Source organism: Eumetopias jubatus, unplaced genomic scaffold, assembly GCF_037043125.1.
Source record: "Eumetopias jubatus isolate StellerSeaLion01/CBP00866 unplaced genomic scaffold, mEumJub1_p1.0 scaffold_6, whole genome shotgun sequence".
Lineage (NCBI taxonomy): Eukaryota > Metazoa > Chordata > Mammalia > Carnivora > Otariidae > Eumetopias > Eumetopias jubatus.
In genome coordinates this window covers 103,311,779-103,337,142 of record NW_028274812.1, presented here as the reverse complement: position 1 = coordinate 103,337,142, position 25,364 = coordinate 103,311,779, and the positions used below count along the sequence as shown (strand labels likewise).

General features: G+C 43.4%; 1 protein-coding gene across 1 annotated transcript; it reads left to right on the top strand.

Moving 5' to 3' along the window:
- The first annotated feature begins 612 nt into the window (after window positions 1-612).
- LOC114204392 (adhesion G protein-coupled receptor F2) lies at window positions 613-19,436 on the top strand. The gene is made up of 8 exons (XM_088023757.1): window positions 613-684; window positions 5,032-5,074; window positions 5,780-5,931; window positions 8,085-8,318; window positions 9,436-10,797; window positions 15,481-15,522; window positions 18,589-18,648; window positions 19,056-19,436. The coding sequence occupies exons 1-8, from the start codon at window positions 613-615 to the stop codon at window positions 19,434-19,436; spliced, it is 2,346 nt and encodes a 781-aa protein (XP_087879883.1).
- Window positions 19,437-25,364: the final 5,928 nt, after the last annotated feature.

Below are 25,364 nucleotides of genomic sequence, written 5' to 3'. Positions count from 1 at the left end.
CACCACGTGTCCAGCAATGTTCTAGGTACCAAGGAACCATTTCAGTTTTGACATCAGTTTGGGCAGAAATCACAATGGCAGGACTTGGCTAAGATCAGTTTTGAAGTTTGCTACCTACCTATGAAAATACAGCTCTGGTGTCAGGTGGGAGTGAGGATCACGGGCCAAGCCTGGAGCTTACTCTCCTTCCCAAGGTATTTCTGGGCTGAGTTTGCACATAGGAACCCAGCTCACCTTCTACCATAGCCACCCACACGTTTCTCAGGCCTGCCTAGCCCAGGGAGTGAACCATCATTCTGGTTGCCTGAACACGGGCTATTATTCATTGCAGCCCAGCAGGCAGCTTCCTTTAGAGGGATTCCCACAGGAGGTATCCCATTGCCTGCGCTTCCCGGGGCCAACTGTTACTCACACCTGCAGCCTCCCCGTGATCGATGGGAGGCCACAGGGATGCCACCTGCGAGGCAGAGAAGTCTGCGTTGACGAAGGACAGAACCTAGGCTTACAGGTTGACTGGGTCTGCAGGGAGAAGTTTCAAAAAGCTTCAGATTGGAGACACTTTGCTTTTCATTAATTTTTCTAGAAGCAAGAAAGGCAGCTGCGTGGAAGACGATGACTCACTTGCTTTGGCTGTACTGCTTCGTGTTTCTTTTGCCCACAGAGTCTTGCAGGATGTTATGCCAGGTAAGAAAAGGGAGGTGGGAGGAGAAGCCTGGTAGGAAAGCAATGGGAGCAAAAACCCGTCTGTGAGGCAGCTCCTACTTATCTGTGCTCAAGTGCAGGGAGAATGCAGTGGTCCAGCCAGAAGAAGTTGCAACGACAGGTATCCAAAACCCACTTTGGCTAATAGCCTCAAACTACTTTCGCTTTGATTTTTCCCTAAGAGTTCCTGAGATGCGACGAGACTCAAATGATTTGAGGTTGATAAACTCCTTTTTTTTTTCTTCTCATATCCTTTGATGGTGAAGCTTGTCATTGCTCATAACCAGGGGAATGCTACTTCCATGGAGGCACATGAAAATGTGGGGGTGGTGAGGGGGTGTCACAGTGACTGGGAGATACTTAACAGCAGTTAGTGGGCAGGACCTAGGAACCGTCTGGCTCAATGAAGCATTGTCCCACCCAAAATGAGATCTCTTTGAGAATCCTGAGCGTGAACACAATGGATGGGCCGGAAGGAGGAATGAGCCCCTCAGATAGTCAATGGTTAATCAAGGTTTAACTGGGATGAAGTTTGTAGCAATGTACTGGTTGTAAATTTTGTTGGGGCAGTGAGCCCTATGACGCTCTCTAGAATATTTTCCCTCATACCATAAGTCATTTTAATGTCCTTAACAGTTACTTACTTAAAATAAGGTGTGGAGGGTCATTGAGATAGATAGATGGAGAGAGAGACATCAAACTACTTTCATATTCTTGGGAATATCAAATTATTATTATTATTGGACTACAAGATCCGGAAGGGAGCTTTGAGATCAACTGGTGAAGCTCCATCTCTTACATGAGAGGGAAACTGAGGCCCATGTCATGGAATGTGATTTTCTTGAGGTTACATACTGATCCAGCCACAGGACCACCAAGGCAGGACCCCTGTTTCTTTAGATTCTGTTTCTTGTTCTTTCCATTATATTATGTGCCTTCTTGGCAGAAGCCTCCTTAGGAAAGAATGACTTTGGAAATTCTTTGTAGGAGTTTCCAAATGATACTTACTTTACATTTTAAGCAGTGTGCCACTGACCGGGAGTTTTCTCTATGACGCCCCTTCTCCCCAGCACTGAGCTGGTGCCTTGCTTTTGGGACAGGCTAAAGACTCCTTCAGAAAGACTTCCAGAAAGCATCCCAACCCCACAACTTGGTTCTCCTTCCCCTCTTCATTTCCTCATCCATATTTTCCCACAAGACAGAACGTGGAGAGTAGACAGGGCCTGGGATGTTGGTTTTATTTTCTTGGTTATTGGGGACCACCTTACAAACACTCCATACTTTTCTTCTCAACGTACAAGTTGCTGGATGCTGAGCTTCTGGGTGCTACCCCTCTCCTGACCTCCCTTCTCACTCAGGCCGCTTCTCAGGTTTAGCAGATTACAGGTTTCCAAAGGGTCTTTTTCATAGTATTCTGCAGAAGATTGCAGATGTCTGAAGCTGAAGGGGCTCATATTGGAGGCCACCCTAGAAGTGAAATGAACAGGAGGAGTTGGATGTGGATGTGCTTTGGCAAGTTAATTGGGAGGAAGTGAATCAGGTCCTTCACTTAAGAAGACAGAGTTTCCAGAATTCCTTGTAAATAGCACACCATGGTCTTCTGCCCACATATCTGATTAATATAATGTGACTTCATGGGGTTCTGTTTAATGGGCCAAGGGTTATCCAGAGTTGTTCACTTTGAAGTGCTTTAATTGTGGTGTATTAGGGACCATGGCCCTCTCAGAATGGGTTTAGGGCATCACTTCCCCACACCCTACGTCCTTGCACGTGGGCTGACTTGGTGGAAAGGAAAGGACAGTGTCATAGGATTGAGAAGAGCTGTGTTCTAGACCCAGGTCTAAGAAGAACCCCTTGCGTGGCCTCAGGTAAGTCACCTCTTCTATCAAAGACTCACCTTCCTTACCTTTAAAATAAAAAGGTCTTTCAAAATGCAAAAAATTACATTTTATTATTCTTGTTGGGTCAAAAGCCTTTAAGTCTTCCAGGTATATAATAAGGCTTGGATCTCTAGACTGTGAAACGAGAAGTCATTTTACATCAGGGCTTTCAAGGACATTGTATTTCACGAATCCTCGGTGATACCTTCTTCCCCTTGAACAGACCCTAAATGCTCAATTCAGATTTTCCATAAATTCTTATTGGTAGAGAAAATGGAAGATTCAGGCTTATTTCTTGATAACATAGAGAGAAACAATATTTTGAAGGGGAAAGGGACATGAACTCCACATGTTACTCACATAGCTAAGTCACTGAGTTTCTAGGTTCTTCCCTGGTGGTTTAGATCTTGGAATGCAAGTTGGAGAATTGGACCATGGCTCTTCCTAGCCACTAGAGAGCAAACTTCTGGCACAAAAACAGGACATTTCAGTCTCCTTTTCATTCTCTCTTCGCACACACACAAACACATACATGTATGCACATGTCAGTATATACATACATGTTTATGTACACATACACACATATGTGTGAGACACAGAACTAGCAACGTAGGGGGATATAAAAGACACAACACACAACCCATGTTCTTAAGGAACATACAATTTAACTGAAAAGATAATATATGCATATAAAAATGGTTAGATAGTAAATAGCAAGTAAGTGAGTATGTGCATGTATAAGAAGCATTGAATGAGTGCTATAGTGGTATATATAATAAATCTTACAGGAGCCAGAGAGAGAGAAGGATGTATCATTTAGAACTGGATCAGGAAAGACTTCTTGGAAGGGACAAACTTGAGCTTTGTATGTCATAGATATTCAGTAAGTCCCTATTCAGAGAGTAATAATGCGAGCTAAGTCTTAAATACCACTTCCAATATTCCAGGCCCCATTCTAAGTGTTTTTCATAGGATGATCTCATTTATTCTTCATTAAAGTGCTCTGAGGTATCACACAATTATAATACTATCATTCTTACCCTACTTTACAGATAATGGAACTGAGGCCTGGAGAGATGAACTTTTCCAAGGTCTCAAGTAGTGGTATTGGGATTTGAACCCAGGTAGTCTGTTCCCAGAGTATACCCCTTGACTACAATGTGTGACTGCCTCTCAGTGAAGGTTCCAGTCTGATATGAATGGGTGGGATGAAGAGGGGTTTTTACTCAGGAGAGGTGGGAAGTGCTCATGATAGGGGGAAGCCTAGATTTGGAGGGGGTTTCCTTAAAGAACAGGAATACAAAATACAAATACAAAATTAAGGGAAAAGTGATTGTCTACTTAAATTGAGGAAAGTAATTACAATAAATTTCAAATTTTACAACAAATTTAGAAATGCTAAAGAGTTTTACATTCAGCAATTACTCAGCATTATTCAGTAATAAACCCAGTAAAATCACAGTATTTTTATTCATAAACTGCCCACATCTTTTTCTCTACATTTTTGGCTCCATACTTGCATGTCAATAATTTTATAATATTTTTTTTCTGTAGAGAAAATAGAAAGATTATTCAGTTTTTCCTCCAGCATTGCTGATCAAATTTGTTTTTTATTATTGCTAGTTTAGAAAAATATCTTTCAGCTTCTCCTTTCATTATTAGTAATGCCATGTAAATATGTAAGACTGTTGTCAACTTTGGGAAAGCATCTAACAAGTTTCTTTCAAATATGAGCTACAAGGTGTCCCAGAACACTTAGAATTTTCTAGTTCTGTGACTCATTGTAAATACTATATTTTTAAGAATTGTAAATATTTTAAAACGAATGCCACTTACATGTCGATGTCCCCATTGTAATGTGGAAATGACTGCAAATTTCATAACTATATCCTATTAAATTCAAACTAGATGGATCCCCAATTCAACCTTTACTTGTCCAGATTCCATAAATACCTACAGCCTCTCTGGTGATATCCATCCAAAATGGGGGAGAGTGTGAAGGAAGGCAAAGTGGAGTGGCAAAAAATAGTGGTCCGAACAGAAGATGGTTAAACTGTTTGGCTTTGAAAATTTAATAAAATATACAATTGTGTGAACACATTGCTGGACCCTCTGTCAGTGTTTTGAAAGGGCCCATACAAGCAAGGGATTCCAAAGCTTAGCCTCCATTAGCTTCCACGTAATTCCACCTCTGCTCTCAGTGTATTTCTTGGATAGAATGCTGGTCCTTCTTGCTGGAGAGGAAGGAGGGATCCTGCTGAGTCGCAGCAGGAGAGAAAACTGTCCAGACTGATGACAAAATGATGACGTACTTCATGGTCTCGGCTGTTGGTGGTGGCCTGGCATCAGAGATGATCTGGATGTGGTCATTAGTCTGTGACTAAAGTGGATCTTTGGGCTGGCATTGCAACAGTTAGTTTTCATGTGGATTTTGATTTTCCCTTTCTAGGTTGCCAACAAAAGCAAGGAGAAGATCTCTGCCAGGCCACATGGTATGTTGGCAGTGGTTAGTAATCAAATGGAAGTTTTTGTTTATTTATTAGGACAGAGAGCCATGCTCAGCCCTCTCTTGATGGTATGACAGATGGGACTCCCTGATGGCTCGCATTTGGACTCTTTAGTTTTAGTTTTCTCATATTAAATTGTACCTTTGGCCCCTGCTCCCCTCTCCTCCCAGGACCCTCTGCGTCATCCTGGCCAGAGAGTTCTTTGCCATGAACTCTTTCAATTGAGCCAGGCCAGCCTGGAGCAGTGGCCAGAGCAGGGCTGTGAGAACTCATGGATGATAGAACTCATTACGAAGTTCTGGAGCTGAGAGCTTTCTCAAAGAACATGGGGTGCACTGGCTTCCATACTGTGTTCTGGGGAGCTGGAGGACTCTGAGGGAGTTGTGGGGTATGCGAGACCTCGTGCACTGAACGTGGGCTCTCCCTTGTCACTTCAACTGGGGAAGTTCCACTTTTATTTGTTTTATACGTTTGAGTTCTGGATAAGAGTTTGTTGGAGACAACAGGTGTTTGTCACTGAAATAGATGACGATCACTGATCTCTTGCAATCTTCCTCCACTTTGTGAAGAAAATACATCTGATGTCCACGGGGTTTATGTGTCCTCCTTATGCTGACACCTTGGTGATTGGCCCCTTCAGTGCAGAGCCCTGAGCTCTCCATCTGATGCTGGTACCTTTTATTTCCCCAGGTGTATGTGATGGTGTCTGTGTAGACAATTCCCACTGCAGCCAACCTTGCCCTCCTGACACTCAGGGGAATACGGGATTTTTATGCAGGCAAAAGAAATGGCACAAGATCACTGAAACCTGCCGGACTCTTAATGCCTTCAACATCTTTGAGGTAGTATCCTTTTTCTCACACAGAGGGGAGCCCCAAATTAGCAAAGCCTAGCATGGTCAATAAGAGAGAGGGGGAGCATGAAGCAGGGCTGGTAGGTGAGTGCTTTTTAACGTGAATAAACACCTACTCATTTTCTCTCTCTGCATGAGAATGGAAGTCCTAAATTTGGGCATCTGAAAGTCTGTGCTCTGGGCTCCCACATGCTTCATGACACAAAGGAACCTGATCCTCAGCTCAGAGCTACAAGAGCTGTCGAGAATGATCATGGCCTACTTCTCCATCTTTGCTCTTAGCTCTTTACTACAAAGCCTCGGTCCTCAAGTACCCTTCTCTGACCAGCAGCATGGGCCACCCTGAGAACTTTTATTTGTTTATTTTTTAAAAAAAGATTGTATTTATTTATTTATTTATTTGACAGAGAGAGAGAGCAAGAGAACACAAGCAGGGGGAGCGGCAGGCAGAGGGAGAGGGAGAGGGAGAAGCAGGCTCCCCACTGAGCAGGGAGCCCAAGGCGGGGCTGGATCCCAGGACTCCGGGATCATGACCCGAGCTGAAAGCAGATGCTTAACGACTGAGCCACCGAGGTGCCCCTACCCTGAGAACTTTTAGATATGCAGGCCCCACCCCCCAGACCTGCTGAATCTGAAGCTGCAGGTTATCGAGATCCCCAGGTGATTTCTGTGTTCAGTAAAGCATGAGGAGCAAGCTGACCTAAAGGGAAGGACTTCATTATCCAACAAATGAACCTACTTCCATACATACTTAAGTAATGACACATTTTAAAAAAATCAAATTTTGATAAATAAAATCAGGTGAAATATTATTTCTTCTCTTTTTGTTTCTTTCACTCCTCTTCTCCTAGGGGCTTCACCTTTCTGAAGTTCAGCTCGATTCCTTCAGAGAAGTCAGCACTTTTGCATCTCTTTTGTCCTAGGGAACATTCCCCATTTGGTGGTTTTGGGGGTGACCGGGGGAGTGCCAGTGGATGCTGTACCTGAAGTCCCCGACCAGACTTCAAAAGACTGCCCACCCCAGGGTGTCCATCACCGGGCCCCCCCTAATTTGAGGAATCTGGGCAAAGATACACATAGAGACCCATGTACCATATGTTTTAATATCTAAATGCTTTAAATCAAGCTTCCAGACTGCTAAGTAAAGTATGTTCTGCTGGTCTCCCAACAGATTCTATCCTGCACCTTCAGGGTGGTGGAAAGCCAAGGTCACATGCTCATAACCCTGAAAACCAGTGTCCCTTGGCCATCTCTCAGGCCTAGTGGTGAGCATACTGGTGGCATGCTCCATCCTTGGTAGCATAGACTTTGGGAAGAGGCCCATGCAGGCCCCGGAAGTGGGCTTGGGGTTGCTGAGCAGGGAATTTGAGTGTCTAGATGCTGGGACATGAGTTCAGAGTGGGCATATCCTCTAGGCCCCACAGTCTCTTCGTCTTGTGAGGGAGCAGGCAAAAGGAGGCCAAAAAAGGGTCCTCTAAAGTAAGGGTTGGCAATTTTTTTTTCCTGTAAAGGGCCAAATGGTTAATATTTTAGTCCTTGTGGGTCATAGGGTCTCTCTTGCGAGTATTCAACTCTGCCACTGTGGCAAGAAAGCCGCCATGGACAATACTTCAATAATGAGCAGCCTGGGTCCCAATAAAACTTTATTTACAAATACAGGCAGCCAGTCGGGGGCCATGTTTGCCCCCTGCTCTGAAGTGTGGGACCCAGAGCCTGAATCTGTGGCACAACCTGTTTATCACTATTTTCAGTCACTCTTTTGATTCATCCAAATCTGGTTCAGAATGTCTATGTTTAAAATATGCTTAGTAAAAATAAGCTTAAATGACATTAGAAATTTATCAGATGTCCAGGACATACATACAGTGTATATACACAGAAGCACTCTGAAGTGCTATGGTAGAGATAGCATTTGTTCTCTGCAGGGGGAGGGTTTAGGTGCAGTCAGTTGGCAACCTGGACCTTCGGTTTTCTGTTCACCTACCTTGGTATGGGGCAAGTTATCCCACAGCAAATTGTAAAATTGAAAAACATTTTGCAATGTACAATTGCATGATAAGGCTATGCCACATTTTATTAAAGGTACTTTCATATTCAAAGCAAAAGTAACCTAATACAAACTTTCTTTTTGCCCTTTCTTAGACAAATTCATATTCGGTTCAACCATTTGGAGGAAATACAATAGTAAAAGAGTATGCCAGAAAGTCTGAGACCATCACAGACATGCTGATGCAAAAGTGTCCGGAGGATTTGTCCTGTGTACTCAGAAACATTCAGCAGTCTCCCCGGATCCCGGGAAACATCGCTGTCATTGTGCAGCTCCTACACAACATATCCACGGTGCTATTGACAGGTGTTGATGAGGCGAAGATGCAGGTGAGTGACCTTGATTCGGTAGAATGACATTTTGGTGCAAAGGAATGCAGGTTCGCTGGAGTATTCTGTGGGCTTTTCGGGGTCTTTCACATCAGTGTCTGTGATGCCTTGGGTAGCAAATGCTCAGTAAATGTTCACCATAGAATAAGCAAGGGAAAATGGAAAAGGTGAACACAATCAATATGCGTTTAGAGACAGAACTTAATGGGTGCTGGGTCTGACATGGGAATCTTTTCCAACGTACATTTCAGCTACTGAACACCTATAAGAACCATTCTGGTTCCTGCAGAGAGAGTCTTTTCCTACTCTCACTTTTGAGTCAGAACAGGCTGCTAAAATGGAAAATAGCCGCATGCAAAGAAAACAGCCACACGTGTTTGCTGCAGAAGTGTGAAGTGGACCTGGATTCACTTCTTTTATTTTTGATCTTTGAGGCAGAGGAGAAAAAGGAGGTTCAGCCTCTGGTGTCACATTTCGGTTTGCTACGTTCCTGTCCAGGGTCCTGCATACAGTTGGGACTTAATAGATGTTCGTTGCATGATGGGTCCTCTGAGCAGGGTAGACAAGTGGCTGGCTTCACCCTGGTGTGAAGGGAAACCGATGATGTCAGTGAGCTTGGGGAAAGCTGCCCACTTGCCTGCCTCACAGGGAGATGCTTCATACATGACATGAGGGCAATTCCTTCCTCGCTCTATTCTCCGGCTCAAACTTCCATACCCTGGGGATTTCATTACGATGCTGATTCTGATTCACTAGCTCTGGGGTGGGCCCCGAGATTCCATACTTCTTTTTTTTTTTTTAAGATTTATTTATTTGAGAGAGAGAGAGAGAGAGCATGAGTGGGAGGGGCAGAGGGTGAGAGAGTCTTAAGCAGGCTCCATGCCCAACAAGGAGCCCCACACGGGGCGCGATCCCACGACCCTGAGATCATGACTCAAGCCGAAACCAAGAGTCGGAAGCCCAACCGACTCGGCGCCCCAAGATTTCATACTTCTAAGAAGTTCCCAGGGGATGTCTATGTGGCTGGCTGGAGGACCACACTTTATAAAAGTGAATCCTGACTGTCCTGGCAGATTTGGGTAGTGGCTCAGTACTAATGCTGTTTTTTCACTGGCAGAGTTATAGCATCATGGCCAACCACATTCTTAACAGCAAAAGCATCTCAAACTGGACCTTCATCCCTGAAAGAAACAGCAGCTGTGTCTTGCTACACTCGGTCAATTCCTTTGCAAGAAAGCTATTTATAAATAAGTATCCCATTGACATATCAGACGTCTTCATTCATACTACGGGCACCACCATATCCCGAGACAACGCTGGGAAGAATTTCACTTTTTCAATGAGAATTAACGACATGGGCAGTGAGGTCACTGGGCGGGTGCTGATCGGTAGAGATGAACTTCAGAAGGTGCCTGCTCCTTCCCAGGCCATCAGCATTGCATTTCCGACTCTTGGGGCCATCCTAGAAGCCAGTCTTTTGGAGAACGTCACCATCAATGGGCTCGTCTTGTCTGTCATTTTGCCCAAGGAACTTAAAAGAATCTCACTGATTTTTGAAAAGATCAGCAAGTCGGAGGAGAGGAGGACACAGTGTGTTGGCTGGCACTCCCTGGAGAGCAGATGGGACCAGCAGGCCTGTCAAATAATTCAAGAAAACTCCCAGCAAGCTGTTTGCAAATGTAGGCCAAGCAAGTTGTTTACCTCCTTCTCCATTCTTATGTCACCCCACATCTTGGAGAGCCCGATCCTGATTCATATCACGTACATAGGCCTGGGCATCTCGATTTGCAGCTTGATCCTTTGCTTGATCATCGAGGCCTTGGTCTGGGGCCAAGTGACGAAGACAGAGATCTCGTACTTACGCCACGTGTGCATCACCAACATCGCGGCCACCTTGCTGATGGCTGACGTGTGGTTCATTGTGGCTTCCTATCTTAGTGGTCCCGTGACACACCACAATGGATGTGTGGCAGCAACATTTTTTGTTCATTTCTTTTACCTTTCTGTGTTTTTCTGGATGCTTGCCAAGGCACTCCTTATCCTGTATGGAATCCTGATTGTTTTCCATACACTGCCCAAATCAGTCCTGGTGGCTGCTCTCTTTTCAGTTGGCTACGGGTGCCCTTTGCTCATTACTGCTGTCACAGTTGCTGCCACTGAGCCCAGCAAAGGCTACCTACGACCTGAGGCCTGCTGGCTCAACTGGGACATGACCAAGGCCCTCCTGGCCTTCGTGGTCCCAGCCCTCGCCATCGTGGTCGTAAACCTGATCACAGTCACACTGGTGATTGTCAAGACCCAGCGTGCCACCGTTGGCAGTTCCATGTTCCAAGAGGTGAGAGCCATTGTGAGAATCAGTAAGAATATCGCCATCCTGACACCGCTGCTGGGACTGACCTGGGGATTCGGGATAGCCACCGTCATCGATGACAGCAACCTGACCTTCCACATTATCTTCTCCTTGCTCAATGCATTCCAGGTAAGTCTAGATGCTACTGACCAGGTAGTAAGTGGGAGAATTCAGGAAGAAGCTTTGTTATCGGAACTTCTGCAGTCATATTTCTTTATAAAAGACAATATATTCGGGGTAGCATATTGAGTCAGGAAATAAGCTATTTTTCCCCAGAAAGGCCTGGGTTCAAATCTTGCCTCTCTCACTTACTAATGTGTAAGGATCTCTTAAGATACTTGCTTAACTTTTCTGAGCCACATTTTTCTCACTTATAAAATGGGTATAATACTGCCCACCTTATAAGGGTGTTAGGAAAATGAAATAAAACACCAAATAGGAAGCACCAAGTACCAAAATGACCTAAAGATCATAAACAGCACAACAGTAAGGCTGAGCTCCTACTGTTTAGAAATTAAACATCACCACTTCCCCCAAATCCAGATACCTAACTGGAGGTATTAAAATGTGCATCTTTATTATATTTCTTTCCATTTAGAATTTTTAATTCCCATTGGAAACCATCTTATTTTAACGAGGCAAGTCATACAGAGTGATATTAAAGAGTTTCTCTTCTCTCACCTCTATGAATTAAGCAATGTTCACAGTTTCATGTGTCTTCTTGCCAAATTTTTATGCTTATATACAAATATATTTTGACATATTATAGGGGTTAAAAATATACATTATTATGCACCTTACTTTTTCACTTAAAAATATATAGTAGCTTTCTATGAGGTTACTATGTATAAATATGTCTCTTTAGTGACTGTATAGTATTTCATATTCAATAATTCCTTACTGAAATTTGTTTGTTTTTCATTTTTTTTCTGTCATTGTGTACCAATGAGCCAAAGTTTATTCTACTGAATATTAAATATGTAGATAGGAACTGATTGATAAGAAAGCTTTGATTTTTCTAATGACCTTTAAAATAATCCTTTTTTCTGAATGTAGGCTTATTTGAAAATAAATGTTTTACCTGATGGATAATAGAGATTTGAAGTCAAATATTTTCTCCTTTTTCTCTTTCAAAAATGAAGCATACATAATTTCGTTTTACAATAAGCATTTTGACGCCTTCGCAAACAAGGTTAATAATAATAGGGGTGCCTCATCTTTTGAATCTCTGTTTTTATGCATTTCTATAGGAAAAAGATGAAGTGTATCCAACATTTTTTGTATAGCTTTTACCCGTGTTTATGCAGCTAGTCACAGATAGGGCTGGGATAACCACCTAGTGTTCTCAAATTTCTGTTCAGTGTGTCCCATGGCTGTCAGGAGCCCTTAAGGAGTTCATGTATCTACTCCTCTGCATTTCCCTTTCCTCGCCTCCCCCGGGGGCCATCTTGACTGTGAGTTTTGTTCTGGACTAGGCTGTGTGCATTTGCATTTTGTTACCATGAGCTCCTTTACCTGTGGTGACAGAATTAATTTGTAATTTCAATTCAGTTTCTGCCTTGACTCCTGCGAAGGAGGGTGGAGCTCATCTAAATGCTGGTACTAATGGAGGTGAGAAGCTGAGAGCGGGGTGTGGGTGAAGGGTCGACACTGGGGCAGGCCATAGGCACTGGTGTGCTGGAGCTGGTGTGTACTGGTTCAAGAGAAATGACTTCTATTTTCAGGAGTTTTGCCAACTGACCTCATTAAAAATTAAATATGTAAGCTTGTAATTAAATAAAACAAAGGTTTTGTGTAAGGTCCTACATCCTCAAAAGGCATTACTTACTAATTATTTGTCTACATTTTCCTATGCTCCTGACGTTATTTGCATCTGTTGTATCTGTACGGTGGAAACACTGTATAATGATGTGTCCGCCGCTTCCTCCACGTTTGGTGATGTTGCATTGCTAGATTCAAGCCAGCCAGTGTGGGAGTATTTAACCATGGAGACTGGCAAGTGCTACAAATTAGGAGAGCTGGTTATTGCTATTTGCCAGCATGTCAGTGGGCCAGGGACACCCAGTGTGGGAGGAGAGAAAGGAGAGCCATCCACCTGCTGAGGTGGGGGACACAATCAAGCAAGAGGAAGGAAGCGGGACGAGCAGAATCTTAGGATGAACCGAGATGAGGGGCGCTGATGGAGCAGACAGAGAAGAGAGACCCCTGAACACACGGCGAGGTCCAGAAGATGTAGGAGAAAGACTTTTCTGGAGGTTTCCCGGTCCTAGCCCTGTTCCACTGGTTTTAAAGCTCAAACATCCCCCCCTTCCGCCCCCCCCTTTGCTAGGGAACTATTAGTATGTAGTCAGTTGCTGACTTGACTGCTTACTTTGTAACCCACAACTCCTGGTTGGTATCCTCTCTTGTATTTACTGAGAGTAACTGTAGGCTGGGTAAGATTTTGGGGACCCCCTCATAGCTGTTTTGGTGGGAGAAAAGTAAATGTCTCAGTCCATTTGGGCTGCTATAACAAAAACACCAGGGATTGGGTGGCTTTTAAATAAACAAATTTATTTCTCACAGTTCTGGAGGCTGGCAAGTCCAAGGTCAAGGCACACACAAATGCGGTGTTTGGAGAGAGCCCGCTTCCTGCCTCATGGACAGATAGCCATCCTCTTGCTATAACATCACATAGCAGGACGGGCAAGGGAGGTTTCTGGGGTCTCTTTTAGAAAAGCACTAATCCCTTTCATGAGAGCTCCACTCTCATGATCTAATTACCTCCCAAAAGCATGCCTCCAAATACCTTCACATTGGGTGCTAGGATTTAACAGATGAATTTTGGCGGGGGGATACGAACATTTCCTTCCATAACAGTAAAGCATATATTTTAAAAATTTGGAGAATACCTTGAGATTTATTTGCTCAAATTGTGCTTTATCTACCAAAAGAAATGCAAAGAAGCTGCTACCAGTGAATTTTTATCAATCAGATACTAAACCCTTGATTAATAATTTATCCACATTTTCTGAATGATGCTTTGTGTAACTTTTCCCAAGGTGGGACCAATGAAAAGTGGAATATTTCCCTGTTACATATTTATGACTGTACAAATGCAGGTTGCATAATAAAGCCATTAAACACACACACAGATGTAGACACAGGCACACACACAAATAAATACACAGAGACATCACATTTACTGATGATTTTGTGTCAAGCATTATGCTAAATTTTGCAGATATGAATATACTTAGTTTAGCCTCGAGAAATTGAAAATCTTATAAGGAGAGAAATTCCTCTTCATCCTTTAGCCAGAGGAATGTATTTTTTGGAGGAAACAGGCTAAAATTATGGTTCCTAGATATTTAAAAAATTTAATTCTTAGGCAAAATTCATGGAGATTCTGATTTAAAAATGTATTCCTAGTACTGAAACCAGGCCTGGATGTATTTGTCCCAAACATCTTTATACAAATGACACTTTATAACCTAATGGACCTTGCTATCTATGACATTTTCTTGGTAGACACAGCGACAGATTTCACTAGTTATCTTGTAGGCTAAGAGTGTCACACAGAAAAGCAATCCCAAAGAAGCTCTCCAAGCTTTGGAGTGCTTGCTGGACTGGCTGAATGGATAGGTATATTTAGTATGTTTGGGGGGAATGGATGAGTTTTATGGCCAGCACCAGTCTCTGTGAAATCCTCCACTTCTCAGGTAAGCTTTTCTTACAAATAGAGGTAGCAGTGGGTTTGGTGTTGTTCCTGCTGAGGACCACAGGGGTGCAACATCTTTATGATGCCATTTACATGAAACCCATGTGTCTTAATAGACCTCTGCCTGGGTAAGGGTTCACATTCGATTATGAAATCGAAGCAGCTTAACAAGGTGATGCCTTGTTAACCAAAGGTCATTATCTCATTTCTCTTCTCAGGTGAGCCAGGACCTGAGTAACCACACCTTCAGGAGAAACTGTCTAATGAATGTTGCAATCTATCACATTTTGAAAGTTGAATCTCTGAGTTTCTTTCTCCTTGTCTGAAAATGGGACAAATACTTTTCCTTCCTTCTTCCAGGGTGGTTTTGGGCCAATTCAAAGGGACTGTATCTATATAGGAACAGCTTCCTTTTGACTTTAATGGGGGTCTGTGTTTGGATGGATGGTAAGGGATCTGAGAGCTAAGGAATTCCCTCCATGTCCTCATATTTGGAGCATCTGTTTCTGAGCACATGTTATGTGCTTAGCAGCTCAGTCTGTTTTGGGTCTTAGTCTTCTGAGGGTCCATGCAATTGATTTTTCTTTGCAAGTTTTATAACAATCTTTGGCTGTGGATGGGGAAGGAGGTTGAGAGTGTTAACAGAAGCTGAGCATAGCCACTTTTGCTTTTTTTTTTTTTTTTCCTGTGGAAGTTTCTTTCCTTATAGTTTGTCCAAGGATTGCAAGGTTGCTGTCCATGGTTAAACATCTCCTCTAGCTCTTGCTCAGACTATTATATTCTGGTGAGATATACATTGTGGTGAGCTCCTGATAAATGCAAAACACTTTTATTTTGCCCAATTTAAAAAGAAAATCCCATCATCTGGTATGGATCATGGACCTTGGTCTGTTTGATTTACCGAGGTATCCCAAGTGTGTGGCACATGCAAGATGCTCAGTCAAAATTCATCAAATGGATGAATCTAGGTGTTGTGACCTTAAGAGAGTCAAAGATTTAATAAATTGTTTTTATTTTAGGTGTTTTTTTTTTTTTTTTTTTTTTTACCAGAATAAGAACTGATGAGTACTGGTATTTAAAATGACTCTTCTTCCCTCTTCTGTCTTTCTCAGGGCTTCTTCATCTTGGTGTTTGGAACAATCCTGGATCCCAAGGTATTGTAAATTCTTCTTCTTCTTCTTTTTTTTCATTATCAGTACTTGGCCCTGAAATCCTCACTTGTAAAGACCACTTATTGAGCATCTTTGACCTCAATCATTTGTGCAGACACTTGCACACAGCATCACTCTTCTTTATGATGCAAGTAAAATCGACCCTCTGGCAAACTCCTACGGAGCTAAGCATTTTATGTATGTCAGCTCTAATCCTTAAAACAATCTTGGGTATTTTTATTTTCAGTTTTATGGATGTGGACACTGAGACTCAGAGTGATTAAACTTGCCCATGAGCTCTACAGAAACCCATTCTAACAAGTTGAAGGAGAAAGAGGATTTATTAAGTCTCACAGTATCATCTTCGGGAAGGTCTCTCTGGCTTGGAGGCTCAGAGGCTACGCGCCAGGAACAATTCCCAATCTAGAGCACAGAACTAGACCCGAGTGCTCCTCCCACTTCCCTGGGCACAGACAGCACAACTCATTCTCAGGCCCATGTCAGGCAGCAGATGCTGAGCTAGAATTGCTGTTCCTGTTTGTCCTGGAGGTCGCTTCCACCTAGCCTGTGGGGTCCACTGGCACCTGCTTCTTTGCACTGTCATGACTGATTGGCTGAGTCCAGGTCACATGGCTGCACCTCCGCAGCAAGGGAGGTTGGGACAGTGAGTTCCACCTTAAAGAGCAGGAGACTCAGGGAAGGGAATTTTCCAATTGCAGATTGAGTGTGTATAGGTGGTGAAACGAAACATGCATGAAATATCAAACGTTTCCTCAGGCTTCTGAGCTCACCCTCTTTCCTTTGTACTGTGCTGCCTCCTAGAGTGAGCAAAGTAAACAACTCTCTCAAATGTAGTTGCAAACACCTTCACTGCAGGGTTGATTTTTAATTAATTCTATTATTAAGTTAATAGCTGAGGTTTATGAAAGAGGCATTTCACACTGGTCCTTCCTTTATCTTGTTATTAGAACACCATATTGACCTAATAAAAATTATTTAGAGGTGGTAGAGTATTGGTGTTTCAGTCTTTCTATTTCTGTGTACTAATTCTGCGCCACTGGGAGAGTTCCTTAATTCTCAGGAACCCAGATCCTCCAAACGGAAAGCAGAGATAATGATGATTTTCCTGCCTCTTCTGCTAGATCCTGGTAAAGAACAAATGTGATTTTGCAAGTGAAAAAACACAGAGCATTTAAGGTAGTACACAGTTGTATACCATATGATTATTTTTTTATTAATCATAATACCACAACTAGCATTTATTGTCAAAGCATCAGCAGCAGAATTATTATTAATTTACCAAGTGTCATGAGATGTGCAAAGAACTCTAAGACATAGAACTTTCTATCAAGATCAAAACCTCTTACATTTAACATTATAGTGTAAAAGGTCAAGATTCAAAGATGTCACAGGACCATATATGATTAATTGACATAAAGTTGTTTATGCCAGTAATCCTCACATTTTTTTTTAGGATCAGTAAAAAGCAGTGAACATATGTCCCCAGATGGGTTTATTATCAATTTACAAAGTATGTATTTTGCACATAATGAAACATAAAATTTAAAAAGGATGAGAAAGAAAGAAATGTAAATAGAAGGTCCAGGTTGTCTCCCCATATCCCCATGGACCCTTGAATGCACAGCCCCCAAGTCCCAGGGAGTGCTTCTCCCCCTTTGGATGTCATGTGTGACAAAGAATACTGCATTTCCTGGGAAGCGTGAAGTCACTCTGAGCTGGAGGAGTTAGGTACCTCTTAGCTGTGAAGGCCTTGGAAGGTGAATGACATTTTATGAAGTAGAAGGGAAGATGGAATAGAAATAAGACAGCGCCTGCATTCAGCACAAGAGATGTAGGGAAAATGACAGGCTGGTCTGGAGTCTGGACACATGAAGTCAAGTCTCAGTTCTTCTCAGGAGTCAACTGACTTTGGATGTCACTTCATCTCCTGATCTTACTGTCCTCAGTTGTAAAATGGAAATAATAGTATCTATTTTATAGGATTATTTCTTGAATAAAATGAGATGATAGGCATGAAAATTGCTTTGAAGAGTTTTTAAAAAATATATGAATATAAAACAAAATATAATTTAAGAAACAAAATATTTGATATATTAATAAATTATATATAAGCATGCCTTATTAACATTATATTAATATATATTATATATCATGTTAGTAAAATATACGATATATTATATATTACTTAATACATAAACATGCTTTATTAGTATATTATATCAATTTATATTATTATTGATTACATTAGCATTAATATACGATATAAAATTATATATGATATATTATTTAATATGTATTAAATATATTTACATTTCATATTTATATTTATGTGAAATCTAGTTAATATATATTTAGAAAACAAAATATAATTGTTATTTATTATTCTTATTTTCTTCATTCCAAGGACTTTTGCTAGGTTGCATAGGATTCTTTTTTTTTTTTTAACTATGGATCGGCCTCTAGAAAGGGTTGTTTTTTTTTTTTAAGATTTTATTTATTTATGTGAGAGAGAGAGAGCATGAGCAGGGGTAGAAGGGCAGAAGGGCAGAGAGGCAGAGGGAGAGAGAGAGAGAAGCAGGCTCCCCACTGAGCAGGGAGCCCGACACGGGGCTCCATCCTAGGACTCCGGGATCATGACCTGAGCCCAAGGCAGACACTTAACCGACTGAGCCACACAGGCGCCCCTAGAAAGGGGGTTTCAAATAACAGACAAGCTACGGGAAATGTCTAACTATTCAAGTGCTCCGAAAACCTACTCCCAAAGCAAAATCAAAGATTCCTCCAACTTGTGGCAAACTGTATTTCTTAGCCACGGGGTTCATGTTTAAGGCCTCTGAGTAGGAGCTCCTGTGCCAGCCTCATCTCCTTATGTCGCTCTCTCTCCCCACCTTCTCCTGAAGCACTCCTCCCAGTTACTGACCCCAACACCACCTACGGCCAGGGCCTGGCTGGTCACACACTCTCTTACCAGAGTGTTCGCCCGGCTTGAACACCTGTGTTGACTTCTCATAATCTTTTAATTCTTAACTCCTTTTTTTCTCTCTCCAGATAAGAGAAGCTTTAAAGAGTCGAGTAACTTCTGCAAAATGGGTCTCCAGAATATCTGAGGTAAAGCCTTCATACTCATTATTGCATGTGGAGGGTTGCTAAAACTGTCACCCCAACGCTCTGTGGTATGGGGTGTTTCCGAAGTGCCCCGTGAGTACCTCTTTGAGCTGTTCAGATTCTTTCTGGAGTAGTGGCACCACATCCAAGGAGAGGAAGGCAGACTTATATGCATTTAGAAGAGAGTGGCCAGGCAGGGGATGGGGGTGGGGGCTTGCTGCGGGGGGCAAACCTCAACCTAGGCAGCAGGAGAGCAAGCCCATGCCGAAGCACAGAAACGAGAGCAGAGAGAATCTGATCTTCCTGTGACAGCCTGCTCCTTCTCTCTGACTCCAGTTGGCTGAGCCACATACAAAGTGAGGAAGTCCAGGGAAACAAATTCTGCAGCTACACAAAGAACTTCCTAATAGCTTGATTTTCAAGAGGGGCTGGTTGCCACAGTTACTGGAGGTGTAAAGGAAGGCTGGGGCTGGCTCAGCGGTGTGGTAGAGAAGGCTCTACAGTCTAGTAGCATACATGCCCTTTCCTTGACCTTCACTCGCACAGTGCAGAAACCATGTATTGTTATGCCAAGCTTCGACCCCTCAGCTGTTCTGAGTGAGGGAAACATGGGAAAATGTTTGAATAGCAGCAAAAGGGACATCAGGGTTGGCCCAGGGGACATTCCCAATCACAAGAGAAGTTTGGAGTTTTCCACGCCAACACTGGATGGGATCCATATCCACAGTAGGGCCACACCCTGTGGCCCTGAGTGGCAGCACTGCCCCGCCCTATATCCCTTGCCTTTCTAGTCTCTCTTTTGATTTCCTTCATCCCCCTTTTACCTTCCCTCCTTTCTCTTCCCTTTATTTTCCTAGGTCCTTTGGTGTTACTCCTACCCAAACTTGGTCCTTGGTCTCCAAACCTGGGGGATTGTTGACCCCTCCATATCCTTTCCAGCTGAAATTTTAAAAAGCTACATTTTATTGAGAATAAACATCAATAGTGATTTAAAGCAGTGGACCTCAACCTTAGCCAAAGATTGCAGTCAAGTAGGCAGCTTCCAATCATGTTGCCTGAGTCCCACCCCTGGAGAGGCTTACTGGATTGGTCTGTGGTGTGTCTGGGAATTTTACAAGCTCCCGAGGTTGTTCTAATGTAGTTGAGGCTGGGACCCTCTCATCCACGCCTTCCTGAAGTACCTAGCATTGTACATATTTGCTCTAACCAGCCTGCCTGGCGAAAGTACACCCCGCGCCCCCCAACCCAGCACCACACTGGTCTGCCTGGTGCTCTCTCAGAGGCTGGGCTCTTGCAATCCCTTCGGATTTAGCATGGCTCCTTTCTGATGGGATTTCCGTACCAATCCATCCAGCCACACAGAGCTACTCCGCCCTTCAGTGCGATCCAGAAATAGTCATTTGGCCCACTTCTCTTGGTGTTTTTATATAAAAGATAAGTCAAGATTATACCCAGAACTTTATTATCAGTTTGTTGGTTGTTGGAGTCCGTGGTTTTCAATGTGGGCTGCACCTTAGAAACACCTAGAGAACTTTTAAAAAATACCACATACACCCAAGAAAATTTAAACCAGAAACTCTTGGGGTTAGGGCCTGTCACTTTTTAAAAAAAATTTTATTTATTTATTTTTAAAAGTCTCCAGTGATTCTGATGAGCTCCCAGGGCTATGAACCACGGGTCTAGGAACTGGGTAAATTTATGCTAACTTCTTGCAATCCTTCCTCTGCCCACTAGCTTTAGGCTCTTGCAAGTCAGTTCCTCCTCAGAGGAAGTAGGCTTATCATCTGTCTTCTCTCCTGCCTTGTAGACCTGGGCTCCCTGTGTAGCAAACTCCCACAGGCCAGACTGAACTCTGTCCCCTCGCAGTACCTGCCTGTGGGGTGTCAGTCCTGGCTCCCCATACCCAGGATACAAAATGTGCTTGTCTGCGTTCTTTCTACATCCAGTGTGGTGCGTTAGTCTATGCTCATGTGGGGATCATCCTACTGGCGAGTTAACGCATTACCTGTCCTAAGCAACATTTCCCGAAAAAAGGCTGTTTTAGACTCAGGTGCATTATAAAAGGATGACTGTAACATGGAAGGTTCCAGCAGACCAGCTGAGGAGAGCTATTTGAGGGCTAGGAGGCATTCTAGTGTTGCTCGGTCTCTCCACACCACTCACCTGCCTCCTCCCACCTTCCTCCCACACTAGGGACCCCACAGGCGAGAGAGCCAGGCCAGGTGCAGGTGGAGGAGTCCTCACACCAGCTGGTTCCTATGTTGTCAGCAGTGCTAATATAAAGCAGGAGGGGCTGGAGTGAAAGGATAAAATCAATTGCTGTAGGTCACCATTCTCTATGTGCTTTGAATAATTGTGATAATCGAAAACAGACTAATGATGATTAAGTGCAATTGTACTTTTGTCATCAACAGAACCTTTCTACTGATTTCTCTTGTCACCCCACCAAAGGGCCAAGCTAACAAACCCGGCCATACTCCTAACTTGGGAGGTGAGTGCGAAAGAAGGGGGTTCTCAAAGACATGCCATCTGTATGACCTTTCTTTTAAAAACAGCACAATGTGAGTCATAATTAGGAATGATTTCTTTCTTGATTGAAAGGATTCTTATACAATCCATTCTCATCTAGGTATGGTTAAAGTTATGTTCACACTTCTAATGGTTGCACTACTGAAATTTTTGTTGTTGCTGTAAAATAATGAGGCGTATCTGAGAATGGTAGTAAGTCAGCCTGAGTGCCTTTTAGGGGGGCAGTGAGCAGAGGTGCCAGTTCTCTGTGGCTGCCGCCCCCTTCCTTCCCTAGTCCCCCATCCCCAGGGCGTGAGACCAACAATAGCTGCACATATCCCACTGTGGCCCCTCTCTTTCCCTAGTGTGAAAAGATCAAGGAATTATCATAAACATTATCTGTGTGAGGCCTCAGGGATAATGTAGAAGTTCACTCACTTTTGAGGTAATGTCTGAGAGACAGAGACATAGAAACAGAGGGAAGGGGGAAACAGAAATACAGAGACACTGAGGGGCGTGGTGACTCTGGGTTGTAAGAGAACCACCCAGATACGTGGACATGTGCAGACAAGTCTTCCAATCCTCCGTGTCCGTGTCTCTATAGATCTAGAGAGAGAAGATCAGACAGGGAGATGGAGACACCCACCACAGGATACCCACATTCACAGCGAGTCAGAGAGACGCAGAGAGAGGCCAAGGGTTACAGAGAGAAACCCAGAAAAATACAGAAAGAAACAGAGATGTATAGAGAGACTGAGGCTCACTCAGAAACACACAGAAAGTGACAGAGACAGAGCAGAGGGAGATGCAGAGAGAGGTGCTCAGAAATCCAGACAGAGCTTCCCTCCCCCAACCCCAGTACATCGGGGCTCCAGTAAGCCGTGTGTGGCTCGGTGTGGCCGAGACTTTCTGTGGCGGCCCAGGGCCTTGTACAAAGAAAGGGGTCTTTTCCAAGAGGAAAGGAAGTGGTCCAGCTTACAGAAAGACAAGGGTTGTAACTCAGTGTTTGTAGGCAACAGAAAACCAGCCTATTCCCTGGATTCCAGTGATTTAAGAGACTCCCATTTGCCCAGGGGACTCGACCCAAAGGGGCTTATTGTTCAAGAAAGAGTGAGCCCAGAATGCAGCTGTTGTGAGGCTTTGGGTTCTTGCCGCTTGTACATTAAAGTTGTGATTTTCTGTTCTTGACAAGGTCATACGTTCCAGGAATGGCAGAGCCCCAGGAAAAATGTGCTTCTTCCCGTCTTCTTGCCTCCGGGGAGTATGAAGGAAGGCTCCCATGCTGTGGTGCTGATGGAAGAATGCATGAAGTATGGGAAGGCTGGAAGGCCCCCCTGGCTAAGCTGTTCTTCTCTGCTAAACATTTCTCCCCAACAACTGTCAACATACATGTATATATGCCATGCCAGGCATCCACAAGGGAACAGAAAGACAAAATGAGCTGCAGCAGGACCTTGGTCCTGTTGGAGCCTCCAGCTCCATGCTGTTGGGTCATGTTTATCCTCAGGACAAGAGTCTGGTTCATCTTGGCCAAGGTGGCCTGGGATGTCACCTGGCTGGTTTCTGTGGGTTGCTAAGGGAGGGGCCCTCATGAATAGTCACCAACAGTTGGGCTGACTCTAAGTAGGTCATTGCTGGTTCTGTGTACAAAAGGAATCCAACTGCCAGCATAGTCCACCTGTCCAAATTTAAATGGATTACACAGTTAACCTGGCTTGGTCTTGGATGAAAGTTGGCCGTGAGCTAAGTGAAAAACATAGAGCTTTTGAACCAGAAAGATGCTCGTTGTAAGTTATGGAGTCTGGAGCCTGCAGTGATGGGTCATAGCTAATCCAGAGCTAGAAACTCAAGTCTGCAGGCTTCCAGCTCTGGACTTGCTCCTCAAGACACGGAACCACTGAGGGACTCTGTCTACTCTGATGATGTAAGATTAACCCTCACCAACAATATGTTTTTTTGAAACCAGTGATGAGGAAGGGAGACTATCATATTTCAAGTACAGAGCTGCTCATTTTCTTAATCTTGTAGGTAAACAAATCGATGTTCAAACAAGGAGCCCCCCAATAGGAGAGCACTATAATAGGTAGAAGCTCCTTTGGGGGTGGGGGGAAGCTCCTTTATAAAGCAGGCACCCAGGCTGATGCATCAGAAGGAAATGAGTGGATAAAGGAAAAGGGGGCAGTGAATAGCCCCTAATTATCCTAGCAAGAAGCCAGTGTTAATGATGTTACATTACAAAAGGGAAAGTGAGACACACTTTGTGAATGAATGGGGTCTCTCTCTTTCTTTTTTACTGTAAAAAACTTTCTCTAAGTAAGGAAGATTGAAAAAGCAAAAAATATAAGAAGTCAATCAGAAGGTAGAAAAATACACCAACCTGCAGAGTAAGTCATCTTTCAAGTGGCATTGCTTATCTTGTGACAACAGTCACATTTTTCTCAAACGAAGTCAGAAAGGGATTTTAACTTGACATTTCCCTAGTTATTTCTGTCGAGTCTCTTCCAGGGAAGGGAGTGGGGTAGGCACAGTCCCGGTTTTCATAACTCAGAGATCTCAGTACAAAGAAATGGGACTTACCCAGAGTCAAGATATTTAAGTGAGGATGGAATCTCATGAAGCCAAATAGTTATAGGATTAGAAATCTGGAAAAACTTTAAAAAGGACTGGGTCCAATGGCCTCATTTTATAGATGGGAACTCTGGGCACAAACAAGAGAGAGAGATTGGTCTTTCATTTGTATGTGCATTAAGCAGGGAACAGTCCCATCTAGGATGAAAGCACGCTTACTCAGATGCAGAGCACCTCTTAGGATGGGTTGGCAGTAAAGGCACTCGGCCTTGGGATTATTATTAACCAAGAAAGGGCCCATGGATGCTAACAGAGAAACTCCAGAAGTTTTTGGAAATCCTTGAAGAAGTTGTGCCCTCTCTCCTGCTGCCCACAATTCAGTCTGTCCCCTCCTGAAAGATGTCAGTGAACCGCACGTTTAGGGTGACTATGGAAGACCCTGAATGGAGACATATTCAGTGCCCTGCTCACACCTCACCGAGGAAGTGACTTGGTCAGGTGGCTCAAGGAGAAACTGGTGCTACCAGTGTCTAAGGCTGATTCGTGGTTAGACACTTAAGACATGATTCTTGGGGAAGTTATTTAAATTCCTTAGACTTTCATTTTCTCTCCCGTACGTTGAAAAAAATAGAGTCTACCTCATAGGGTTGTTGCAAAGATTAAATGAATACGTGTAGGTAAAATACTTAGAATAGTATTTGGCCATCGAAATGTTAGCTGTCTTTGTTAAAGTACCTATGAATTCACGTACATACACAGACACCAGCAAACACACAGCCGTGGCCTTGTGCAGGAGTCTGGACATTGACACCCTCATGGAAGTTAGTTCATTGACTTCTAAATAAAAGAATTAAGCATTTGATTCAGTCTGTTCAACATCAGGGGGATCAGCCAGCAAAATCTGCTGAGCTTATCATTGGACAGTTCCCTCATTCAGTGTTACCATGGTTGTAATACAGAGTCCCCTGCCTGGGAAAGACTCTGGGGTTCTATTCAGGGCACACTGTCTGAGCTCTGCTTTGCTTTTCGCCTTCTCTGTGAAGTCTTCCCTGATGAGTCCATCCAGAAGTGCTGATGGTCCCCATCTGATTCCTATAATAGTTATAATCTGTGCCACTCACTTTATATTTATTGTGTTTTATTGTTTATTCACTTTTAATCTTTTGGTGTGCAAATATTTTCTTTCTCAGATAAGACTGTAAACCTTTGGGGATTGGGTTACTCGCTTGATTTGCTCACTATGTTACTCCCTTTTGTACGCCCGAAGTGCAGAGCAGGTGTGTTGCACAAAGAACATGTTCAATAAAAGCCTCTGATTACACAACCGCAGGATTGATGATACTGGCTTTTCCAGTTCCCAGATGACCCGGTACTCAACTAGCAACCTCAGGAGAAATGACCTATTTCCGCAAATGTGGCCTCCTTAGTCGTCATTATCATAAAGATGTAACAAAATTGCCTTTCCCTTATTTCTCCTTCATGTCAACACTTCCCCTGGTGATATTGAAGTGGCGGTTTTCCTTAGGTTCTGGGGCTCAGAGGAGGGTATGTAAATAGGAGACACTAGGATCCGGATGTGTGGGCTTTGGTGGTGAGAGAGGAAATCCAGCCGGGCTACCTTGTCAGAAATCAGACCATGTGAA